Source organism: Dryobates pubescens, chromosome 16 (genome assembly GCF_014839835.1).
Source record: "Dryobates pubescens isolate bDryPub1 chromosome 16, bDryPub1.pri, whole genome shotgun sequence".
Taxonomy (NCBI): Eukaryota; Metazoa; Chordata; class Aves; order Piciformes; family Picidae; genus Dryobates; species Dryobates pubescens.
Window position 1 is genome coordinate 13,079,569 of NC_071627.1, and position 23,288 is coordinate 13,102,856.

The 23,288-nt window shown below is 53.4% G+C and overlaps 1 protein-coding gene across 2 annotated transcripts in view; it reads left to right on the forward strand.

Moving 5' to 3' along the window:
- Positions 1-23,288, forward strand: part of ARHGAP26 (Rho GTPase activating protein 26) — a 136,071-nt gene that overhangs the window by 96,665 nt on the left and 16,118 nt on the right. For both annotated transcript variants that reach the window (XM_009902306.2, XM_054168466.1), the window contains exons 19-20: positions 3,443-3,581; positions 5,944-6,097. In XM_009902306.2, coding sequence (XP_009900608.2) covers positions 3,443-3,581; positions 5,944-6,097 — 293 coding nt within the window. The remainder of the gene's footprint in view (positions 1-3,442; positions 3,582-5,943; positions 6,098-23,288) is intronic.

Genomic DNA, 23,288 nt, shown 5'->3' on the forward strand with positions numbered 1-23,288 from the left:
GAGGGGTCCCCAGCACAGCCAGGGCAGGCACCTGAAGCATGTGCAGCTGCCTCATGTTTTAGCATGGTGAGCAATGAGCTACGAATAGCTCTTGGAGCTGGAACCTGGGAGATAGGCTGAGCACCACAGCTTCTGCTGGGGAGAGCTGGTGGGGTGCTGTAGGGGGCTGGTGGGGTGCTGGAGTGGGCTAGGCCTATCGGTCTAGTAGAACACTGGGAAGAGCTGATGAGGTGCTGCAGCATGCTGGTGGGATGCTAGGAAGGGCTGTTGGGGTACTGGAGAGTTGTGCTGGGGAGGGCTGATGGAATGCTGGGGGTGGGTTGGTGAACTGCTGGGAAGGACTGATGGAATGCTGAGGGGGGCTGTTGAGCTGATGAGGAGAAGTACTGAGGTGCTGAGAAGGGCTGGTGAGATGTTGGGGTGGACTGGTGGGGTGCAGCAGCCATGCAAGAGGCTGGGGAGTCAGCAGCCCCAAACTCCCATAGGGAGCCTGGGAAACAGCCAGTTTGGAGGTGGGAACAGGCATAGCAGGGTGAAGAGAAGCAATGCTGCCTGCAGAATGAACAGCTTGGAGCTGCTGCTTCTTCAGCTAATCCCCCAGGCCAGGAGGAAGGTGTGAATGAGCTCAGCAGAGCTCCCCAGGAAGGGCTGCAGCAGGACTCCACCATCCAGCCATCTGTTCCCAGTATGCCCAGCTCCACACAGGCAGGTTCAGCTGCTCCCTCCGTGGGAATTTTGCCACGTGATTCATCCCTCAGCCCATCTGGGAAACCCAACCTGAGCCTGGGCAGAGTCCCTGCAGATAGACAGGCTGGGCAGAGGATCATGGAAGAGAGAATCATGGAGTCAGAGAATCATTTGGGTTGGGAAACCCCTTTAAGATCATTGAGTCCAGCCATTCTCTGGCTCGACCCACTCTGCTGCTAACCCACGTCCCTCAGCACCACATCTCTGCCTCTTTGAAACACCTTCAGGGATGGGCATTTACCATCTCCCTGGCTGATTGACAGCTGCCTAAACAGGAGCCAGCAGTGTGCCCAGGTGGCCAAGAAGGCCAATGGCATCCTGGCCTGCATCAGAAACAGTGTGGCCAGCAGGAGCAGGGAAGTCATTGTGCCCCTGTACACTGCACTGGTTAGGCCACACCTTGAGTCCTGTGTCCAGTTCTGGGCCCCTCAGTTTAGGAAGGACATTGAGACACTTGAATGTGCCCAGAGAAGGGCAACGAGGCTGGGGAGAGGCCTTGAGCACATCCCTGTGAGGAGAGGCTGAGGGAGCTGGGGCTGTTTAGCTTGGAGAAGAGGAGGCTCAGGGGAGACCTCATTGCTGTCTACAACTACCTGAAGGGAGGTTGTAGCCAGGTGGGAGCTGGTCTCTTCTCCCAGGCAGCCAGCACCAGAACAAGGGGACACAGTCTCAAGCTGTGCCAGGGGAAGTTTAGGCTGGAGGTGAGGAGAAAGTTCTTCAGGGAGAGAGTTGTTCATCACTGGAATGTGCTGCCCAGGGAGGTGGTGGAGTCACCATCCCTGGAGGTGTTCAAAAGGGGATTGGACGTGGCACTTGGTGCCATGGTCTAGTCATGAGGTCAGTGGTGACAGGTTGGACTCGATGATTTTTGAGGTCTCTTCCAGCCTTGGTGATACTGTGATACTGTGACCCTGTTCCAGTGTTTGAGAACCCTTTCAGTGAAATTTCTTCTAATGTCCAACCTAAACCTCCCCTGGTACAACGTGAGGTCTTGTTCTTAGCCGTGGATTCACTGGGAAAGGTCCATTAGCTCCTCTCTGAGGGCCTGGTCCTGCCCTTCCCACCCACCTTTGTCACACTTGTGGGGTGAGATGCCACATGAGAGTTTTTGGGTCCTTTAGCATTGATTTGTAGACTTTGGCATGGAGGGTTCATGTGTGTGTGAGGATCTTCTTGTTCCATGAGACAAACCCCTCAGCTGCTGGCAGCTGCTCCTCCTGGCTGGCTGGCTGCAAGGCAAGGGGCGCTGGGGACCAGCGGTGATGGCCACATGCTACTGGGTGGTCACCCAGTGCTGCTGCCTCCAAAATATGGTTTTCCTGTTGGCAGCCCCCAGCAGTGCCCATCAGTTGTGTGGTGGGGCAGGTAGAGCAGGGAGGAACATCAAGAGATGGTGTTTGACATACTCTAGTGAAGGGAGAGCTTGAAAGAGCCGGGCTTCAGGCAGGCTTCCAGGAAAGAAACAAAGAACCAAATACCAACAACAAACAAAGCTGCAGCTCTTGAGGTTCCTGCAGATTGGAAGTTCCATCCCCTGGAGAAAAATGTGATGACTCAGTGTCCTGACAGCTGGGGCTGGGAGCTGAGAAGAGTTTGCCAAGCTGGGTTCGAGGGCTGCGCTGTGGGGAGGATGCGTGGGGACACACCAATGTGTCCTGCCCGGGGCACTCTGGCCATCACCATGGGGACATGCTCATGTGTTGTGTCTGGGGGTACTCTTCCCCACACTCCAGTAAGGACCTTGTGTGCTGGAGCAGGGCCAAAGAAGGGCAACAAAACTGTTGAAGGGTCTGGAGAACTTCTGAGGATCAGCTGAGGGAAGTGGGGTTGTTCAGCCTGGAGAAGAGGAGGCTGAGGGAAGACCTCATTGCTCTCTACAGCTCCTTGAGAGAAAGTTGGAGCCAGGTGGAGGTCAGTCCCTTCTCCCAAGGAACAAGTGATGGGATGAGAGGAAATGGCCTCAAGTTGCCCTGGAGGAGGTTTAAGTTGGACATTAGGAGCAATTCCTTCATGGAGAGGGCTGTCAAGGCCTGGCCCAGGCTGCCAAGAGCAGTGGTGTAGTCACTAACTTTGGAGGGTTTTAAAAGCTGTGGAGATGTGGTGCTGAGGGACGTGGTTATGTGTCCAGAGAAGGGCAACAAACCTGGGGAGGGGTTTGGAGCACAAACCCTATGAGGAGAGGCTGAGGGAGCTGGGGTTGCTTAGCCTGGAGAAGAGGAAGCTCAGAGGAGACCTTATTGCTCTCTACAACTACCTGAAGGGAGGTTGTAGCCAGGTGGGGGTTGGTCTCTTCTCCCAGGCAACCAGCACCAGCACCAGAGGACACAGTCTCAAGCTGCACCAGGGGAGGTTTAGGCTGGATGTTAGGAAGAAGTTCTTCACAGAAAGAGTGATTGGCCATTGGAATGGGCTGCCCAGGGAGGTGGTGGAGTCACCATCACTGGAGGTGTTTAGAAGGAGACTTGATGGGGTGCTTGGTGCCATGGTTTAGTTGATTAGATGGTGTTGGATGATGGGTTGGACTCGATGATCTCAAAGGTGTTTTCCAACCTGGTCTGGTCTGTTCTATTCTATTCTATTCTATTCTATTCTATTCTATTCTATTCTATTCTTCCCTGGGCAGTGCCCTGTGGAGCAGTGCAGCCCTGGCAGGTAGACAGGGGACAGAGGACAACCTGTTGCTTGCCTTTCACAGATCTTTAACACGGTGCCAGACACTCCAGCCCCCAACTCCCAGCTGCTGCTATCTCGCAAGAAGAGCACAGAGTCGAAGCCTCCCTCCTGCAGCGAGAGGCCCCTGACGCTCTTCCACACCCCCCAGGGCAACGAGAAGCGTAAGTGTGCTGACATCCTGCTCTGCCTTGCCCACTTGGCACAGCTTTTGCCCTAATCCTGACTGCACAGATTGGCGTTCCTGAGCCCTGCCATCCCCATCCCGCTGTCTCTGGAAGGAGATGATTCCTGTAACAGGATCAGGCTTGGGTTTCCTCTGCTCTGCCATCAGCGGGGAGTGTGAGGATCGTCTGGCATCCAAGCCCTTCACCGGGGGCTTGAGATGGGGCTGCGTTAGCACAGTATAAAGTGTTGCTGTCCTCCCCCCACCTGACTGTCCCCTGGGCATTCCCTTTCTCATGTTGCTCAACCCCTGTCCTCACCATCTTCAGCTGCTGAGATGTGCTTCTGCGCATGGCAAGGGTGGCCACCCACCTGTGTCCCCCAAAGATGACCCTTTTTGGGTGCCTTGGGGCACTTTGCCTTTTACAGGCACGAGAACTTGGCCAGGAGGATCTGCATTTTTCTGAGGATGATGTGCCATGGTGGCTTAAAAATGCTGAAGATCATCTTTCCATTTCTGTCACTAATTGATGCTCCAGATATTTCTGAGAGGGAGTCAGTGCTCTGTTCTTGCTCATGGGCTGGCAGAAATGTGTCTGCCTGGGCTGCTGCTTCGTGTTACAGCATAAGCCCCATTCCCAGTTTTCTCAGTCATTCCAGAATCCCAGCATGGGGGCGTTGCAAGGGACTTCTGGACATCATCCAGTCCAACCCCCCTGCTGAAGCAGGAGCACCCACAGCAGCTTGCCCAGCATCACAATGGCCAGGGAGGGGTTGGAAGCTCTCCAGAGGAGACTCTACAACCTCCCTGGGCAGCCTGCTCCAGGGCTCCATCAGCCTTACACCAAAGAAGTTTCTCCTCCTGTTCAGATGGAACTTGAGAAAGGGTTCTCAGGCCCTGGAACAGGCTGCCCAGGAAGGTTGTGGAGTCCCTATCCCTGGAGGTATTTAAAAGCTGCATGGATGTGGTGCTGAGGAATGTGGTTTAGTGTCAGTGGCTCAGCAGCAGTGGTGGGATTGAGAGTTCTATGTGACTGGTTGGACTTAATGATCTCAAAGGTGTCTTCCAACCTCATCAGTTCTATGATTCTATGAAAAATCTCAGCCCAAGTGATTCTTTGATGCTGTCTCAGCAGTTGCTTGTTGGACTTCAGAGTTACCCAGCTGCTGGAGCCTTCACATCCCCTCCTCCCCTTGCCTAGAAGAGGAACTGGGTTAATTTATTTATTTCTTCATTTATTTATTCCCACAAGAAACTGTGTTTTCTCAAGTGTCCTCCTGACAGCCTGTGATCTCCTGTGCCTGTGGGAAGCTGTCACCATTTTGCTCCATGTTTGCCACCCCTGCTGCATGTGTCAGCTGAGGTTTCCCACTGGTGCAGTCAGCTCTTGTGGCTGTAGGACCAAATTAAACCTCACAGCAAAGAATCCCTCCTGTAAGCTTTTAGAAACACGAAGCAAAACACAATGTCAGGCCTTTGAAAAGGAGGAAATCAAGTAAAGCAGTTTCAGATTCCACTGCTGATCTCCCTTCCTCTTTAGATGAAACACTTCCAGCTTCTTGGCTGATAGGGCTGTTAATTCAACATTGGCTGGTAGCTAGCTCTGAGATTAGGAGGACAATTGACTCTGATTTGTGAGGCTTATGGAGCTTATTTTTGGCCTTCTGCCTTGGGCAGAACATGTTTGGAAAGAATAAGCTGTGGTGTTAGACCTCACTCCCATCAGCTTGGGGCTGTGCTCCTCATGGCTCCTCAGAATCTCAGCGTGGTGGGGCCTGGAAGGGACCTCTGGACCACCAAACTTCCTTTTGTTTTCTGCTTTGGATGAGACCCTGCACTTTTCACTCCCAAGTGTAGCTGGGAGAACCTCTGCACACCCTCCATGTAAGCCTGCACCTTCACAGAATTCCAGAATCCCAGCATGGTGGGAGTTGGAAGGGACCTCTGGAGATCATCCAGGCCAAGCCCTCTGCTGAAGCAGGGGCACCCACAGCAGCTTGCCCAGGATCACAATGGCCGGGGGGTTTGGAATCTCTCTGGGCAAGGAGACTCCACAACCACTCCTGGCAGGCTGCTCCAAGGCTCCAGCACCCTCACACTAAAGAATTTTATCTTCTGATGGAGCCTCCTGGGTTCCAGTTTGTGCCTGTTGCCCCTTGTCCTGTCCCTGGGCATCTGCTGTTTCTCATCATTTAGTGTACAACATCTCTGTGAGGTGCCTGTCTCTGAGCTGGGATTTGCACTGGGCAGGGGTTGATGCTCAGGACCTTGATGCTTGCCAGCAGCCTGCTGTTTGCTTCTGTAGGCCACAGCAGCCCTGTGTGGTGGTTGATGGTTCTTGGGGTTTGATCTCATTCCAGAGGAGAACAGGAACAGCATCATCAACTCCAGCCTGGAATCTGTCATCTCGTCGAATGCCAACAGCCTCCTCAACTCCACCAGCGCTGCCCAGCCCAGCCTCACCTCCAGCGACCTCGAGCTCGAAGTCATCAAACCCACCAGGCCCAATTCACTGTGAGTACAGAGGGGATGAGTGTCCTAGAGGTGCTCCATCCATCATCAGGGCTGTTTCTCACTCTCAAGTCTTGGAGGAGCAGCTGAGGGACCTGGGATTGTTCAGCCTGAAGAAAAGGAGGCTGAGAGTAGACCTCGTTGCTCTCTACAGCTCCTGAAGGGAGGTTGGAGTGAAGTGGGGGCTGGTCTCTTCTCTCAACTGTCAGGTGATAGAACAAGAGGAAGCAACCTCTAGTTGTGCCAAGGGAGGTTTAGGTTGGAAATTAGGAACAATTTATTTGCTTGCAAGAGTGGTCAGGCATTGGAACAGGCTGCCCAGGGAGGGAGGTGATGGAGTCTCCATCCCTGGAGGTGTGCAAGAAACCTGTGGCCACGGTGCTGTTGGGTTGATGGTTGGACTTGATCTTAGAGCTCTTTTCCAACCTTAATGATTCCATGATTCTGTGAATCCCAGCAGTTTATTGGAGAAGACAATTGAAAGTTTCATTTCCCAATGGGTGCCCAGCATGAACCCATTGTTTTCCATAGAATCACAGAAGTGTTTGGGTGGGCAAAGACCTCTGAGGTCATCAAGTGCAACCATCAACCCAGCACCACCAGGGCCATTAAACCACAGAATCGTTAACATTGGAAAAGACCTCCGAGATCATCGAGCCCAACCTTCAACCTAAGACCACAACTGAGCCTAGGCAGCGGAGTCAGCTGCCGTGGGTTGTAGCAGGCAGGGACTTTCAGCTCTGGTTGTTTTGCACATGTGGAAGACATGTGGAGCACAACTGCACACTGCTGCTCTCCCCATCCGCTGATAACTCCAGCAAGCACAGGACTCTTCCTCGGAGTGCAGTCCTCTGGCTGCTGTCAGTGCAGTTGATCTGCAGCCAAGTCTGTGCCATTGCTTCTGCTGTTGCTTCCCTCAGCTGGAAAGTTCAAGGGAACAAGCAGCGACCTCAGCAAGGAGTCCCTGGGGCCGGCTGGGTTATTTATGCGGTCCCCTGAACCCGGCGCAGCTGAGCCCTCGCGCCCATGGCCAGCGCTGCCGGGGGAATTTCCTTCCTGCTGTGGCTCTGCCAGGCCCAAGAGCATTTTCCCACAGAACAAACCCTCCTTGGACATGTGAAGATCTGCTCAAGATCTCCAAGAGCCAATGCAGTCCCTATAAGCTGGAGCCAGTTTTCCTCCCACCCTGTCACGCCTCTGCCCATCCCTGCTGCTCCTGTCATGGCCTGGCCACATGTGGTGACTTTTGCAGTTAAGGGAGACCTTTCTTCCCACCGTCCAGTCCTCCCACAGGCTCTAAACACTTCCAGTTCCCACTCAACTGGGAAGCCCCCAGTACCTTGAGAGCAAACAGTGCCATTTTTGCTTTAGCTGCTTTCTTCTGGTTGTCAGCAGATATGGGATATTGGTCACGACCAGCTGAAGATGAGCCAGTGTGTGCCCAGGTGGGCTAGAAGGCCACCAGCATCCTGGCCTGAATCAGCAATGGTGTAGTCAGCAGGACCGGGGCAGGGATTGCTCCTTGGCCTGGGCACTGATGAGGCTGCACCCCAAATCCTATGTTCAGTTTTGGGCCCCTCCCCACAAGAAGGACGTTGAGGGGCTGGAACAGGTCCAAAGAAGGGCAAGGAAGCTGGTGAAGGGTCTGGAGAACAGGGCTGGCGAGGAGCAGCTGAGGGAACTGGGGTTGTTTAGTCTGGAGAAAAGGAGGCTCAGGGGAGACCTTTTGGCTCTCTACAACTCCCTGAAAGGAGGTTGGAGCCAGGTGGAGATTGGTCTCTTCTCCCAAGGCACAAGCAATAGGACAAGAGGAAATGGTCTCAAGTTGCACCAGGGAAGGTTTAGGTGGGACAATTTCTTTCACAAAAGGGTTCTCAAGGCCTGGCCCAGGCTGCCCAGGGCAGTGGTGGATTCCCTGTTCCTGGAGGGGTTTGAAAGCCATGGAGATGTGGTAGAGAGGGCCATGGTTTAATGGTGACCTGGCAGTGCTGGGTTAATGCTTGGACTGGATGATCTTGAAGGTTGCTTCCAACCAAAACTAGACCATGATTCTGTAGAAGCATTGCTAAGGACTCAGAATGGTTGGGTGCCAGGGTGGGTACTGCTGGAGATGGGGAAACCTGTTGCAGTTGGCTTGATTGACAGCAGGGGCTGTGGTTTGGGGGCTGTGGGGTGCAACCCTTGCTGGCACCATGCAAGGACAGCTCAGAGCTGCCTGCAGCACAGCAGAAAGGTAAGTCCTCTGTGTGTGTGTGTGAGCAGAGGCCAGGCTCTGCTTTTCATCCATCCACTCTGCCTCTCTCCTCACCATCCCTGCCACTAAAATCATGAGCTGCATGAGGACCAAACCTCACCTGGGGCTGGCTCTGGGCATGGCTCAGCTCCTCCCAGCCTCACCTGCTCCCTGCAGGTTTACCTACTGTGAGAAAAGCCACCTCTGAGGAGCGTTGTGGGGACAGAATTGAGCATCCAAAAGGTAGGACACCTCTAAGTGAAGGCTGCACATCACCTGTGTGATGTCCTGAGGAGAGATGTGTGATACAGGGCAAGAGGAGATGTCTTCAGTCTGCAAAAGGGAAGATGTAGGTTGGATATTGGGAATGATTTATTGACTGCAGGAGTGGTCACACTGCCCAGGGAGGTGGTGGAGTTGCCATCCTTGAAGCTGTTCACAAAATGAGTAGATGTGGCACTTTGGGATGTGGTTTAGTGGTCATGGAGGTGTTGGGTGGGCAGTTGGACTTGATCATTTTATAGGTCTTTTCCAAACTTAATGATTCTGTGTCTCTGTCCCTATGGTTGATTGAAGCTCATGAACCATTCTCTACAGGATCATAGGCTGGTTTCTGACTGACTTCCAGAGCTTCAACCAGTCACAGAATGGCTTAGGTTGGAAGGGACCTTAGAGATCCTCTACTCCAACCTCCCTGCCATGGGATGGTTTTAGTTTGTTTATCCATTAGCGGGGGGGAAAATAATGATGTGTTATGATAGAAGGTTTGTGAGCCTGAGTCTTGCTGTGCCCTTCCAGGAATTCTTTGCCAAGAGTGCAGATTTTCAGATTCCAAGAATTGCCTCTTCCCAATAATTTCTTTTTTGAATGGCAATTGTAAAGTTCAGCAGGAGAAATCAGTTAAAGCTGTGTGGGGTGATGGGAAATGGAGGCATCTGCTTGTTACTGAGGGGCTAAGGGAGAAGACCAGCAGAGAAGCCAGGTGCTTGCCACCACTCAAGGGACCTTTCCAACCCTGCAGAGTGCAATGGTGATGAGCAGGGCAGCACCAGCAGCTCTTGTGGCTTTGGTGGTGGTTGGGGCTCTTCCTCAAAGCCAGTGGGGATGGTGTGGTGTCTACACAGGAGTTTTTGGTCCATGTTGAGCTAAAGGCTGAAAAGTGAGTCTTAAGATGAATAACAGAATCATAGAGTGGTTTGGGTGGACCTTTCAGAACCACCTAGGCCAACCCACCTGCAGTCAGCAGGGACATCCGCAACCAGAGCAGGTTGCTCAGAGCCACAAGCAGCCTGACCTGGAACAGTTCAAGGGTTGGGGCATCTCCCACCTCTCTGGGCAACCTGGGCCGAGCTCTCACCACCCTTACTGTAAAAAAATGCTTTCTACCAGATGTCACAGGCCCCTGAAGTCTCTTAATCCCTCTTGGACTGTGGGTTGAGGCTTCATCTCCACCTGCATGGAAGGTAAAAGTCCAAGGGTTGTAGTAAGCAGGTAAGGTTCCCAGTGGTGTCCTTGACCCAGGCCCCAGAAGGCAAATATTTTCCTGCTGTCTGTCTCATTGATGAAGATATTAAAGAGCACTGGTCCCAGCATGGACAAATATAAAATACCACAAGGCAAATATTTTCTTCTCTATAACCCCAAATATCCCAATCCAGCATCTTTGACCCAACCTTGCACTGGGAAATGAAGCTTCTGGCTTCATTTGGCACAGTTTGGAACAGGAGGTGGAGATGCCAGCTGCCCAGGGAGGTGGTGGAGTCCCCATCCCTGGAGTGGTTTCAGTGCTGTGGAGATGGGCATGGTTTAGTAGTGACCTGGCAGTGCTGGGTTAAGGGTTGAGCTGGATGATCTTGGAGGTCTCTTCCAACTAAAGTGACTCTGTGACCTGTGTCCCCTCAGCCTGCCCCTGCCCGTGTACCCGTGGGTTTGGCAAGGTCCACGGCATTTTGCCCTTGGTGGTCGGCACTCTGCGGGGTGTTGGTTGGCAGTGGTGAGGATGAGGAGGGTAAGGAAGGGCTGCCAGCAGCAGGTCTGTCCCCAGCCCAGCCCCATGGCTGTTTACTGGCTGGGCTGGGGCAGGGTGGCTGAATGGTGCCAGTATCTTGGTGGCTTTGTTGCCGCTGCTCTGCGGGACAACCCAAATAACTCCTGGATAAAGCTGCTTCTGTTTGTGTAACCAGCTGAGTAATTGGGGCTGTGGAGGAGCCCTGGGCAGCCTCACACTGCAGGGTGGCTGCAGCAGCTCTTCCTGGGGCTCCTCTGCAATTACCTGACCCACAATTAGGGTCTGCGGCAGCCAAGAAGGTCTCAGGGGGCCTTGTCCCTTGTGCTCCTTCAGATGCTCTGCCAAATGCAGCCTGCTCGGCGCTGGGGAGGACACACCTTGAATCCTGAGGTCAGTTTTGGGCCCCTCACTCTGAGGAGGACATTGTGGTGCTGGAGTGGGTCCAGAGAAGGGCAACACAACTGGTGAAGGGTCTGGAGAACAGGGCTGGTGAGGAGCAGCTGAGGGACCTGAGGTTGTTTAGTCTGGAGAAGAGGAGGCTGAGGGGAGACCTCATTGCTCTCTCCAGGGCCCTGAAAGGAGGTTGGAGCCAGGTGGGGTTGGTCTCTCTGCCAAGAAACAAGAGAGAGGCTCTGGACTGCACAGGAGCTGTGGCACAGCTGCTCACTCCACCAAAGCCCTTTGAGAAGCTGCAGGAGAAGAGTTGGGTCATTCTGGTGTTCCTACTGAGCTGAACACTGATGTTCTTGTGGATACAACTCCTGCTGGTCTCAGTGGGAGTCTTCTTGGAGTACACATGTTGAGGACTGCAGGGTCCTCTGCTGGGGCTGAGGCATCCCAGGCCCGGTGCCTTTACCCCTGTCCTCCTCCCATGGGCAGCATGGTTGGTCATCTCAGACTTGCCTTCCCTGCTCCTCCTTCATCAGCTGGGAGGGAAATGGTTTCTTCTGCAGGAGTTTTACTGTGGGAATCCATTTTTTTTTCTTAGGGCTGGTTTTATTTGGATGGAAAAACTGCTCGGGGCAGGAGTTGTACTGGGTGAGTCAGCAGGGCTTCTGTCCCATGCCAGGAGCTGTCACCACCACTGAGGGACCAGGCTGGCTGCTGGGGCCACCAAAGCCCCAGGGAAAGGGGAATCTGTTTCTAAAGAAGCTTTGGGTTTCTTCATCCTACCCTTGCAGAAAACATCTTCCTTTAAAACCAGGGCAAAGCAAGAGCCAGGAGGTGCTGTGGTCCTGGCGTGGAGACTTCAGCTGCAGTTGGGGGATCTCACAAATGTAGGACTGTGAGGTTTCAAACCCTTTCAGAAAGCACCTTGCTGTGGTGGCTCTGCACTGAGTGGCTGTGATACCCTGAGTGTGGAGTGTATGGCTGCAGGTAACCAACACCTTCAGTGGGGCTTGCTTTCTATTTTTCCTTCCCTGTTTGTTTATCAGTTGCACAGAATCCCTGCATGGGGGGGTTGGAAGGGACTTCTGGACATCATCCAGTCCAACCCCCCTGCTAAAGCACCCACAGCAGCTTGCCCAGCATCACAGTGGCCAGTGGGGTTGGAAGCTCTCCAGAGGAGACTCCACAGCCTCTCTGGGCAGCCTGCTCCAGGGCTCCAGCACCCTCACACCAAAGAGTTTTCTCCTCCTGTTCAGATGGAGCCTCCTGGGTTCTGTTTTGTGCCCACTGCCCCTTGTCCTGTCACTGGGCACCACTGAGAAGATTCTGGCCCCTGCCTTGTCAGTGTCCACTTTATTACTCCAAGCTGCTGGGTGCATGGGGAGTGCTTCAACCTGGCTGAGACCAAGTCAGGAGTGGGTGCTCTAAAGCCAGGCTTAGCTTCCTTAGAATCACTTTTTACTACTCAAACATTGTAGTGAAATACTGGAACAGGTATCCCAGGGAGGTGGTGGAGGCCCTATCCCTGGAGGCATTCAATGGGGCCCTGAGCAGCCTGATCTGGTTGGAGGTGTCCCTGCTGAGTGCAGGGACTTGGACAAGATAACCTTTGAGGGTCCCTTCCAGCCCAATGCATTCTATGAAAATAAGCCAAATCCCTTGGCTTTCCATCAGCTGTTGGGTTTAGCCCTGGGTGCTCCTGGCTGGCTTTACCTGGAGCTTGCTGCAGCTTTCAGCTGTGAGCAGAGAATGTGGTTAAGGTCTGGAGAGGAAAGAGCAGCCCAAACTTGCTGGAGGAGCCAGCTGCAGTTGTGAGGGTTTCAGTTTCAGGCTGATTCTGTGCCTGTGGGACTGTTTGGAGGGTGGGGTGGGGCCAGATGGTGTTCAGACAGGTAACCAGATGGGCTGCATTTTTGCACTGCTGCTCCTGGGAATTGCCAAGCCTGCACCCTCATGGGCTCAAGAAGCATGTGGAGGGGTTCAAGAAACGTGTGGACGTGGCACTTGGGGTCATGGTTAATGGCCCTGGTGGTCTTAGGTTGATGGTTGGACTTGATGATCTTACCAAGCTTTTCCAGCCAAAATAATCCTATGATTCTATGAGTGTGAACTCCTGGGGGGGTCTGCCTATTCCTCTTGGAAGGGGAGGTGGGCATCAGAGCACAGGAAGGCCTGGGGTGGGTGGCAGAGCACCCAAGATTGTCCCTCTGCTTTGCAGTGCTGGGGCCAGCTCTGGAGTCCTCAGCTCAGGAGAGACATGGACCTGTTGGAGAGAGGCCAGAGGAGACCACAGCAATGATGGGAGGGATGGAAGCCCTCTGCTGTGAGGGCAGGCTGAGACAGCTGGGGTTGTTCAGCCTGGAGAAGAGAAAGCTCCAAGGACACCTTCTGGTGGCCTTTCAGTACCTAAGGGAGGTCTACAGGAAAGATGAGGAGGACCTCTTTGTCAGGGAGTGCAGGGATGGGACATAAGGAACAGTTTCAAATGGAAGAGAGTAGATTTAGATGAGATGTAGGGAAGCTATTTTTGACAGTGAGGGTTGTGAGAGCCTGGCCCAGGTTGCCTGGAGAGGTGGGAGGTGCCCCATCCCTGGAACCATCCCTGGTCAGGCTGCCTGGGACACTGAGCTGCCTGCTGTAGTTGCAGATGTCCTTTGTGAGGGCAGGGGGGTTGTACTGGATGAGGGAGTTGGGACTGGATGGCTTTGAAAGCTGCCTTCCCACTCAGACTGTTCTAGAATTCTGTGATACATTCCCAGTTTACCAAGAGGATGTATCTCAACCTGCTTAGTGACACCACCTGTGGTTGACAGCACCTCCACACCTCTCCCAGTGGAGCACTTCAAGGTCAGGGCTCTTCCCAGGTGACAGCGAAGCAGGGCCTGGCTGGGGGAGGCCATGGTGGACTCTGCCTAGAGGGAAGGAATAGTTTTGGGAAACTTGGATTTCATCATCACTCCTCTGTTTGCATTCTCCTTTATTTTCTCACTGACCAAGTATGGCTATTTCTCTGGGTATGGAAAGAAATGAGGAGCAGATCTGAGGTCTGGTGGTCATGAAAAAATAGCCCAGCTCAGTGAAGGAGGAGAGGCTGTTCCCATGTGCCTTTGATTTACAGCACCAGAATAACTCTTCAGTAGGTCTCCCAGTTGAGACTTGAGCAAGATTTCTCCTTCCTTGCCCAGAAATGAGAGAAATTTCATCTGTTAAGGTATTTGCAAAGCTGTCTCCATCAGTGACTTCTTCCTGGGGTGTGGATGGGATCATGGGCTGAGAGATGACAGCTGAAGCCATGGTGTGCCATTTAGGGCCATGAGGCTGGTGAGGGGTCTTGAGCAAAAGTCCTGTGAGGAGCAGCTGAGGGAACTGGGGTTGTTCAGCCTGGAGAAGAGGAGGCTGAGGGGGAGACCTTCTGGCTCTCTACAGCTCCCTGAAAGGAGGTTGGACTGAGGTGGGGGTCAGGCTCTTCTCCCAAGGAACAGGACAAGAAGAAATGGCCTTAAGTTACCCCAGGGAAGGTTTAGAGTGGGCATTGGGAACAATTTCTTTACCAAAAGGGTCACAGGGTCCTGTCCCAGGCTGCCCAGGGCAGTGGTGGAGTCTCCAGCCCCTGAGGAGTTTCAAGGCTGTGTAAATGTGGTGCTGAGGGACATGTTCCAATAGCTGTGTACAGGAAGATGTTAGATCTCAGTTGGACTCAATGGTCTTGAGCAACCTGCTCTAGTGGAAGGTGTCCCTGCCCATGGCAGGGGGTTGGAACTAGATGATCTTGAAGGTCCCTTCCAACCCAAACCATTCTATGTATCTATGACTCTTCAGATCTTTTCTGACCAGCTGATTCTGTGATTTGAAGGACCACACCTTCTCCCTGTGCTCTGCTCTGGAGCCCCAACCCCATCCATGTCCAGCAGCCAGTGAACCAGTGTGGCATCCCCAGGGTGTCACTTGTGGGGATAAGTAACCCCTTGATAAGGCAAAGAGTGTCAGCAAGTGTTGATGCTGGTGACACATGTAAGCAGAAGCACAAGGGGAAGTAAATGAACCTTCAGATGCTGCTGGTTCCTCACAAGATTTTGGTCCCTTTTTCCACTCTGAAAAATAATCAGCTGGTGGCCCAGGCTGGTTCAGCAGCACTGCTGAGGTAATAAGTGGCTTTAGTTTTCCTTTTCTCATCTTTTATTTTAAGTTCCATGGAGCTGTCAGGAGCAGGAGTGATGAGAACCTCCCTGGGCACAGTTCAGCAGCCAAGGCCCTGGCAGGAAGAACTCCTCCTTATGTCAGCAGCAGGGTTAGCCAGGTGTGAAGGGCAGCAGAAGCTGGTGCTGGTCAGGAATTCCAGGGGAGTTTCTTGGTTTCTGGATGCTGTGTGGAGATGGCAGCTGGAATCAGCTGCTTGTATTTGTAGAGGGACCCTGCTGAAGGCCCACAGAGAATGTGGTGGGGAGATACTTGCAGTCCGAAAGCCCAAGGACTCCTCACCGTGTGCCATGGTGGCGCTAGGTCAGTGGTTGGACTTGATGATCTTAGAGGTCTTTTCCCACCACAACAGTTCTCTGATTCACAGAGAGGCTGTGAGGTGGTGCCATCTCATTCTCCAGGCAGAGCTTGGCTTTGATTTTTGGGGAGGGTTAGGTTGGGCATGAGGAACAATTTCCTTGCTGCAGGAGTGGTCAGGCACTGGAACAGGCTGCCCAGGGAGGTGGGGGAGGCACCCTCCCTGGAGGTGTTCAAGAAACCTGTGGGCATGGCACTTGGGGACGTGGTTTAGTGGCCATGGGGGTGTTGAGTTGATGGTTGGATGGGTAATCTCAGAGGTCTTTTCCAACCTTACTGCTTCTGTTATTCCACGAGTCTCAGCAGTTTGTTGGAGAAGACAATCGAATGCTGCCGTTTGTAATGGGTCCCCAACATGAACCTTGTGTTTTTCACTTGCTCTGAGAGGTGGAAATAGCTACTGTGGGTTGTATCTGGAAGGGACTTCCAGCCCCTCACAAGGGGGCTAGGGCTTGGGTTGGTGGAGAGTCCAGCTGGGTGGAGCAGGCAGGAGAGGACAGATCCATCTCGCTGCCCCTTGAGGGAGGCTTGTGGTGTGTCAGAAATGAGCCCTTAACCTGCGTGACCTCCTCACTTCCTCGCCCTCTTCATCATTCGCCCTTGTTCTGCCTGGTTTTGGTGGCTCTCTCACAGAGTCACAGCACAGTAGGGGATGGAAGGGACCTCTGGAGATCATCAAGTCCAATCCTCCTGCCAGGGCAGCTCCTGGTGTTTATATTCCTGAAGAATAATGGCCATTGGAGGGGCAGCGGCGGGTCCCACCCTCATCCTGCCTTCCTGGCAGTCACTTTGGAAATGTCCCTCTGAAAAGGCATCTCTGGGACTTCTGTTTAAGACATTTTCTCATAGATCAAGTCCTCCTGTCCCTGAGGAACCTAGACTCTTCCCTGCTCTCCTCCCACCACAATATGAAGCCCCACTTGTCATTTGGCAAAAGGCCAGGAAAACGCAGGGGATTCGTTTTGTGGCTCTGGTTTGTTGGGGTGCTTCTGTATTGATACTGTGTGGCTCTAAAAAAGGGGTGATTTGTGGGCAGAGGGGTCCTGTTTCTCCTGGGTGGATGAGCTGGTGCCCAAGAGGGTGTCCCAGGGGATGGCAGCCAGCAGGGATGGGGCTGCCAGCTTGTGTGGAAGGTTCCCACACGGCATGGAGCTCTTTGTGCCACCTGAGCGGTGCCTGCTGCACTGAAGACATTTCTTTGTACTTCAGCTTCCTTTTCTGGTTTTCAAAGTGGCAAGGAAAGCCCTGTGGTGGGTGCAGGCTCCTTGACTCCACCATGATGTAGAAAGTGCCTGGTGCATTTTGGGTTGGTGAAGCAGGACTGTGAGGAAGTGAGAACTTGATGAATTGGGCAAAACAAAGCTGCTGCTGCTGCTGCTGCTTCCTTCCACCACATTGTGGCCGGCTGGCCAGGAGCCACTGCAGCCCTGGAGGAAGCCAAGAGCTGGGAGAGGCGTTGCTAGGGCCAGCAGCTTGGAGCTGAGGTCCCCCAGGGACCCTCATCCACCACCACAGGTCCTCTGCTGCCCTTCACAACAGGGATTAAAGCGCCCAGCGGGCTGGCACCAGTGAACCACAGCTGGGAACTGCTGGGGCTGGAGAGAATCATCTCCACCGGCAGCCAGGCAGAGCTCAGCCCAGACCCTGGGACGCTGGGTTTTTTCCTAATCTGGGGTTTAATCACCCCTCAAGGGGCGGATCTTCTGTCTGCCAAAGTTAAAAAATGGCATTTTTTAGGGATTAGGTAAAATCTTGTAATCACAAGTCCTGTGGAACCGCTGCGTCACGCCTGCGCGCTGCGGCCGGGGCCGGCCGGAGCCCTCCACGCCGCTCCGGATCTTCCCCCCCTGAGCTCTTATCCCATTGCTCTCTTGTTCTCTCTAGTTTTTAACATCATTATTCCCTCCATTCCTGCTGCCTTGGCCATGGTTGGCATGGTTGAAAGGGCTCTTCAGTGTCTTGCACTCGTGTTGGTAGAGCTCTGGATGCTGCTTCATCCTTCGGCACAATGAACGTGCAAGACTCGCTCCCCCCGTATAGGAGATTAGGAAGTTAGGATAGGAAATGAGGATGCATGGGCCCAGCTGAAAATCACAGAGTGGTTTGGGTTGGAAGGGACCTCCACAGGTCATCTGGTTCAAAGCCTTTTCAGCCAGCAGGGACATTCTCCACTAAATCAGGTTGCTCGGAGCCTTGTGCAGCCTAACCTTGACTATCTCCAGGGATGGGGCCTCATCTACCTCCCTGGGCAGCCTTTTGCAGTGTTTCAGCAGCCTCATGGTAAAGAATGTTGGACTTGGTGATCTTAAGGGTCCTTTCCAGCATAAACAATTCTGTGATCCTATGGAAAAGCCTTACCTCAACTTCTGATGGCCTGGAGCTGGTGGGGAGGTGTCCTGGATAGTCACCAACCCCAGGTGCCCAGGGAAATGGCAGCTCAAGGCACTGCCTCCCAGGCGGTGTCGTGACAGACAATTACTTTTGTCTTCCCTTGGTACCTCCTCCTGCAGCTGGCTGGGATTTGCATCTTCTCCAGCTGCTAGCAGAGCTGTGAGGTGCTGCCATGCTGGGGAAGAGCCCTGGGACACCCCTAACAACAGATCTGCATGGAATTTTGTCTGGAAGTGCAGGCCCTGAGCCTGCCCTCAGCAGCAGAAAGTCAATCCACGGCATTTGGTGCAGGCTGGGGTGAGGTTACCCCAGACTGAAGTGCTTCCTCCCCTGTTTGCAGTCACAAGGGATATTAAAAGAGCAAGGCTGGGGCCAGCACAGCAGAAATGAGGTGTCACCTTCTGTGCCAGGAAGCAAAATGGGTTTGCTTACCATGAGCATGGTTTGAAGGGCGCTTGGCACCACTGCAGCATGGGCTGGGGTCTGGCAAGAGAGGCAGAAGGGCAGCTGCTGCAGCTGGCAGCGTGAACTTCCTTCTGGGGTCAGCTGCTGGAGGACCTGAGGTGTTTCTCTGCTGGGCTGGGCAGGGGGATTGGGGCAGATGGCTCTGAGGGTGCTCTGGGTTTTGTATTTTAGATATGGGGGCTGGCTTTGTGCTCAGGAGGAGCAGAGATTGTTTCCAGTCCCAGCCAGGAACAGCCTATCTGCTGCTTTCCTCACTTGAGAAAAGATCCTGGACTGCCCAGTCTGCTGCCTGGCTCATTCCAGATGACATAATTTGCAAAGTATCTGATGACTGACTTATTTTTTTTGGTGCACACTCTTGCAAGGGTGTCTGTCTGCTTGGGTTTGTTGTGGGCTGTTTTGTTTTGTTTTGGTTTAACTTGGGAGTCCTAAATTGTGCCTGCAGTTGGAAAGCTCCATGAACTTCGGTGACTCAAGGGTCTGGCAAACACCCTGAAACCTGCTGCACCAGCAGCATGTCAGCTTCACAGAGAAAGAGATGGGAGGTTGAGCTGCTGGTGGCAAGAGATTTGAAACCTGCAGATATAGGCATGACATCTATAGACGGAGGGCAGGAGCAGCTCCCCTATGGGCACAGGCTGAGAGAGCTGGGATTCTTCAGCCTGGAGAACAGAAGGCTTCAGGGAGATCTTAGAGCATCCTTCTGGTACCTGAAGGAGCATACAGGTGAGCTCAGAAAGGGCTTTTTACAAGGGCTGGTAGTGAGTGAACAAGGGGCAATGGCTTTAAGCTGAAAGAGGAGAGATTGAGACTGGAGATTAGGAAGAAATTCTTTAGAGCGAGGGCGGTGAGACGCTGGAACAGGTTGCCCAGGGAGCTTCTGGATGCTCCCTCCCTGGAGGTGTTCAAGGCCAGGTTGGATGAGGCCTTGAGCAACCTGGGCTAGTGGAAGGTGTCCCTGCCCAGGTCCCTTCCAAACCAAATTATTCTGTGATTCAAATCTAGTTCAACCCCAGGACCTGGGAGTGTTGGTGGGCAATAAGTTTCCCACGAGCCAGCAGGGCCAAGAAAGCCAGTGTTATCTTGGCATGCTGTGGCCAGCAGCTCGAGGGAGGTTCTCCTTCCCCTCTACTCTGTCCTGGAGAGGCCCCATCTTCAGTACTGGGTCCTCTTCTGGGCTCCCTCATTCAAGAGAGATAGGGAACTACTGGGGAGAGTCCAGTCTCCACAGCTCCAAAGATGCTGAAGGTCTTGGAGCATCTCTGTGAGGAGGAAAGGATGAGAGCCTTGGGGCTGTTGAGCCTGGAGAAGAGCGGCCTGAGAGGGGATCTGCTCAATGCTCAGCAAGAGCTAACAGGTGGAGGGCAAGAGGCTGAGGCCAGACTCTTGTCAGTGGTGCCCAGGGACAGGACAAGGGACAACAGGCACAAACTGGAACCCAGGAGGTTCCATCTGAACAGGAGAAACTTCACTGGTGTGAGGGTGCTGCAGTCCTGGAGCAGGCTGCCCAGAGAGGTTGTGGAGTCTCCTGCTCTGGAGAGATTCCAAACCCAGCTGGACGTTGTGGTCCTGCACAAGCTGCTGTGGATGCCCTTGTTTTAGCAGGGGGATTGGACTGGGTGATCCCCAGAGGCCCCTTCCAACACCACTGTGCTGGGATTCTGAGATTTTAAGACACATATAAAGGAACAATGCTTGCAGACCAGAAGAGCAGTGATCCTGTTTTGGGGGGTCAGAGGGAAAGCAGAAATGTCCATCTGAGCTGAGCTATTTGAGAGTGGTTGGCCAAGAAGGAAAGTCCCATGCTGATGGGATGCCAGGCTGCTCATCACCTCTGCTCCATGGGCACTGTGCTTTGAGCTCACAGTGGGGGAAGGTCCAAGACAGATGGTTTATCTGTTTTTCTGCTGTGTGGGCTTTTCATATCCCCCAGAGTCTGGCACAAGAACGTCTCAAAGCTTTAGCTCTTTCACTTTTTAGTTGGCTCTTGGTCTCGAAACTTTCCACAAATTGAACTTGAAAATTAAGCCAAATATTCTCATAAAAGAAGGCTCCAGTTCTGTGGCTAACCCCATCTGAACTAGCAGACATCCATCTAAATATTTTCTACAGGCTCATCCATTAAAACAAAGATAATTTGTCCAGCTAAGAGCCCTCTGCTGACAGGGTGAGACACCCATCTTCCCTTCCTCAGCAGCAGCCAGTCTTGCTCAACACCCTCAGTGACCTGGATGAAGGCAGAAATTGGACTCTCAGCAATGTGCTGAGAGTACCAAGCTGGGAGGAGTGGCTGACACCCTGTCAGGCTGTGCTGTCATCCAGTGTGACATGGCCAGGCTGGAGAGTTAGGTGGAGGGGAATTCAACATGGGCAGGTGTAGCATCCTGCACTTGAGGAGGAACAATCCCATGCACCAGTATGGGTGAGGGGGTTGATCTGCTGGAAACCAGCTCCAAGGAGAAGGGCATGGGCATCCTAATGTGATTGGAGGTGTCCTTTTCACTGCAGGGTAGTTGGACAGGATGACCTTTGAGAGCCCCTTCCAACCTGATGCAATCTGTGAATCTTGCCAAGGGATGCTGTGGATGCTCCCTCCTTGGTGGTGTTCCAGGCCAGGTTGGATGAGGCCTTGAGCAGCCTGGTCTGGGGGGATGTGTCCCAGCCCATGGAAGGGAGTTGGAACTGGATGATCTTTGGGATCCCTTCCTACTAAAAACAGTTCTGTGCATCTATGAATCTGTGAATCTGTGACCTGGGAGTGCTGGTGGGCAGGAGTCTGCAGCTTTGTGTTACCGTGGGCGTGCTGCTTTGCGTGGGGTGTATGGGTGGACAGACTGAGGGAGGGAGGGATGGATGGTGTTCCAGGCCATCTACATCTCCTCCTGCTTCACTTCTATTCTCCACAACTTTGCCCAGTGCTGCCTCTCAGGGGATTTTTCCAGAACTTTCTGCCTTTGAACAGCATCACTGTGCTTGGGGGGGTGTGCTTTGGGAACATCTGAGGGTGCTTCTTGCAGGCTGAATTCAATTAGATCCCCCTCCAAAAGATCTAAAAGGGGACCTTAAACTTCATACACTGAGAAGCCAGCCCTCTGAAAGCCCAGGAAAGGAAAATAACAACCACCCTGCTTTCATTGCCTGCTTAATTCCTGTAATTAGTGTGGAGCTAGCTGCAGAGCTGTGTTTGCTTCAAAGCAGCAGCCTCAGACAAATATTGGCTAATGGAAATTTTACTTTCAAATAAAGCCCTGTTTGAAAATACATTAGGGGCACCAGGGGGAAACGGAGGCAGGAATCAAAGATGCTACAACAAAGCCTTCCCTGGGGCAGGCAGCAGAACAGGCTGTGTCTGCTTAGGAGATGATGGGCAGGTCTCACTCATCTTCATGCTGTCTACTGCTTGCTTCTTCCCTTTCCCCCTTTCCCCTCTCCTGCCTGCCGTCCCCCTTGGGTTTTGGCCGAGCTGTGGGTGCTGCCCACGCTGACCCCGGCCCAGCTCCGCTCAGGCTCCATCTCGGCTTCTCCTGGGCACGATCTTTTCAAGAGGAGGGAGCCTGGCTGAATTTTTTGTTGCAGGGGCTGCTGAAAGCAAGATGCTAGTAAATTAGGGCTTTCTGCCACCTATAAATGTCACCACAGTCAAAATATTGTAACGACGTGGTTGGACGCATTCTTTGGTTCCCCTTCCTGCGGGCAGATTGAATTCAGAGCTGAGGATGTCGCCGAGACTCTGCCTTGTGAAAGCCTTTTGACGAATGTGGGAGTGCTTGCCGCTTTCCAGCCCTACCACACAGGCACTGGAAATGCTGAAAAGGTCCCAAACCTCCCCAGTCGCCCAGCAGCTACGACCGGCAGGGCTGGGAATGAGCCGGGGCGGGCAGAGGAGCAACACGTGAGCGGGGTTCAGATGGGGACCACCCCCGAGGGGTGGCTCTCCTGGGGTCACAATCTGATTTCCCAGCAGGGAGAAAAAAAAAGGCTGACAATTTCCCCTCTGAAAGGGGGGCTGCTGGCTCACAAAGACATCCTGTCTGCTTCCGAAAGAGGATCCTTCTGCCTAATTAACTTCAGAAATTAGCCGGCGCTGTAACGCCACCACTTTAAGCTCAGATGGAGGTAACCCAATCTGCCCCATGGTTGATTAATTTGCCCTCCTGGACTTTCTGTCCAGCTGCAGGTTGGCTGTGCAGGGGCTGCTGTGCAGACCCTGCTGACAGGGCTGTGCTAAGCTGGGAAATTATCAGCAGCGTAAGAACCAACCCTAATTATCCTCCGGGCATCGCTCCCCATCACCCACCTCAGCCGGCACCTGCCTGCTGAAGGGTTGAAGTGCTCCTCAGGCTTCCTGCAGGGAAGATGTCCCAGCTGGGTTTACTGGACAGTGGGAAAGGAAACCATGGGAGGAAGGAGCGGGATTCCATCCTTTGTTTTTGTCTGCACCGGTGCTCGGAACAGCCCAGACGCAAGCGGAGGAGAGGAAAATCCCCTCTGGCTCCTGCCCACACCGGGCTGGAGGGGTGGGAGCTGCAGGCATGGAAACAGAGCTGCCTGCTCCAAACAAACACCCAAATCTGGCTCCTGGAGACCCTGCACAGGAGCTCTGAGGAGCAGGCAAAATTTACCCCCCACCCTGTGGGATGCCATGGTGATGGATGCAGGAGAGCTCAGGTTGTTTGAGGCTCTGAGCAACCTGCTCTAGCTGCAGATGTCCCTACTGACCGCAGCTGGGGGTGGACTGGATGACCTTGAAAGGTCCCATCCCACCCAAACCAGTCTGGGATTCTAAAAGCTTCAGTAGCTGCTTGCCTTCTGCATGCTCTTCAGCAGCATCAACCTTCAGGTAGGTTTGTAGAATCACAGAATGGTTTGGGTTGGAAGGGACCTTAAAGACCATCCAGTTCCAGCCATGGGCAGGGACACCTCCCACTAGCTCAGGTTGCTCAAGGCCTCATCCAACTTAGCCTTGAACACCTCCAGGGAGGGGACATCCACAAAACCTCCCTGGGCATCCACTGGGGGAGATGCTGCCCTGATGTGACCACATCCTGTCCCTGGAAAGCCCAGCAAGAAAAGCTGAGCCAGCTTGTTGTCATGCTGCTCTCACGTGACTAGGGCTGCTCCACATCTCTGTCTAATATATCTCAAGCTCTTAA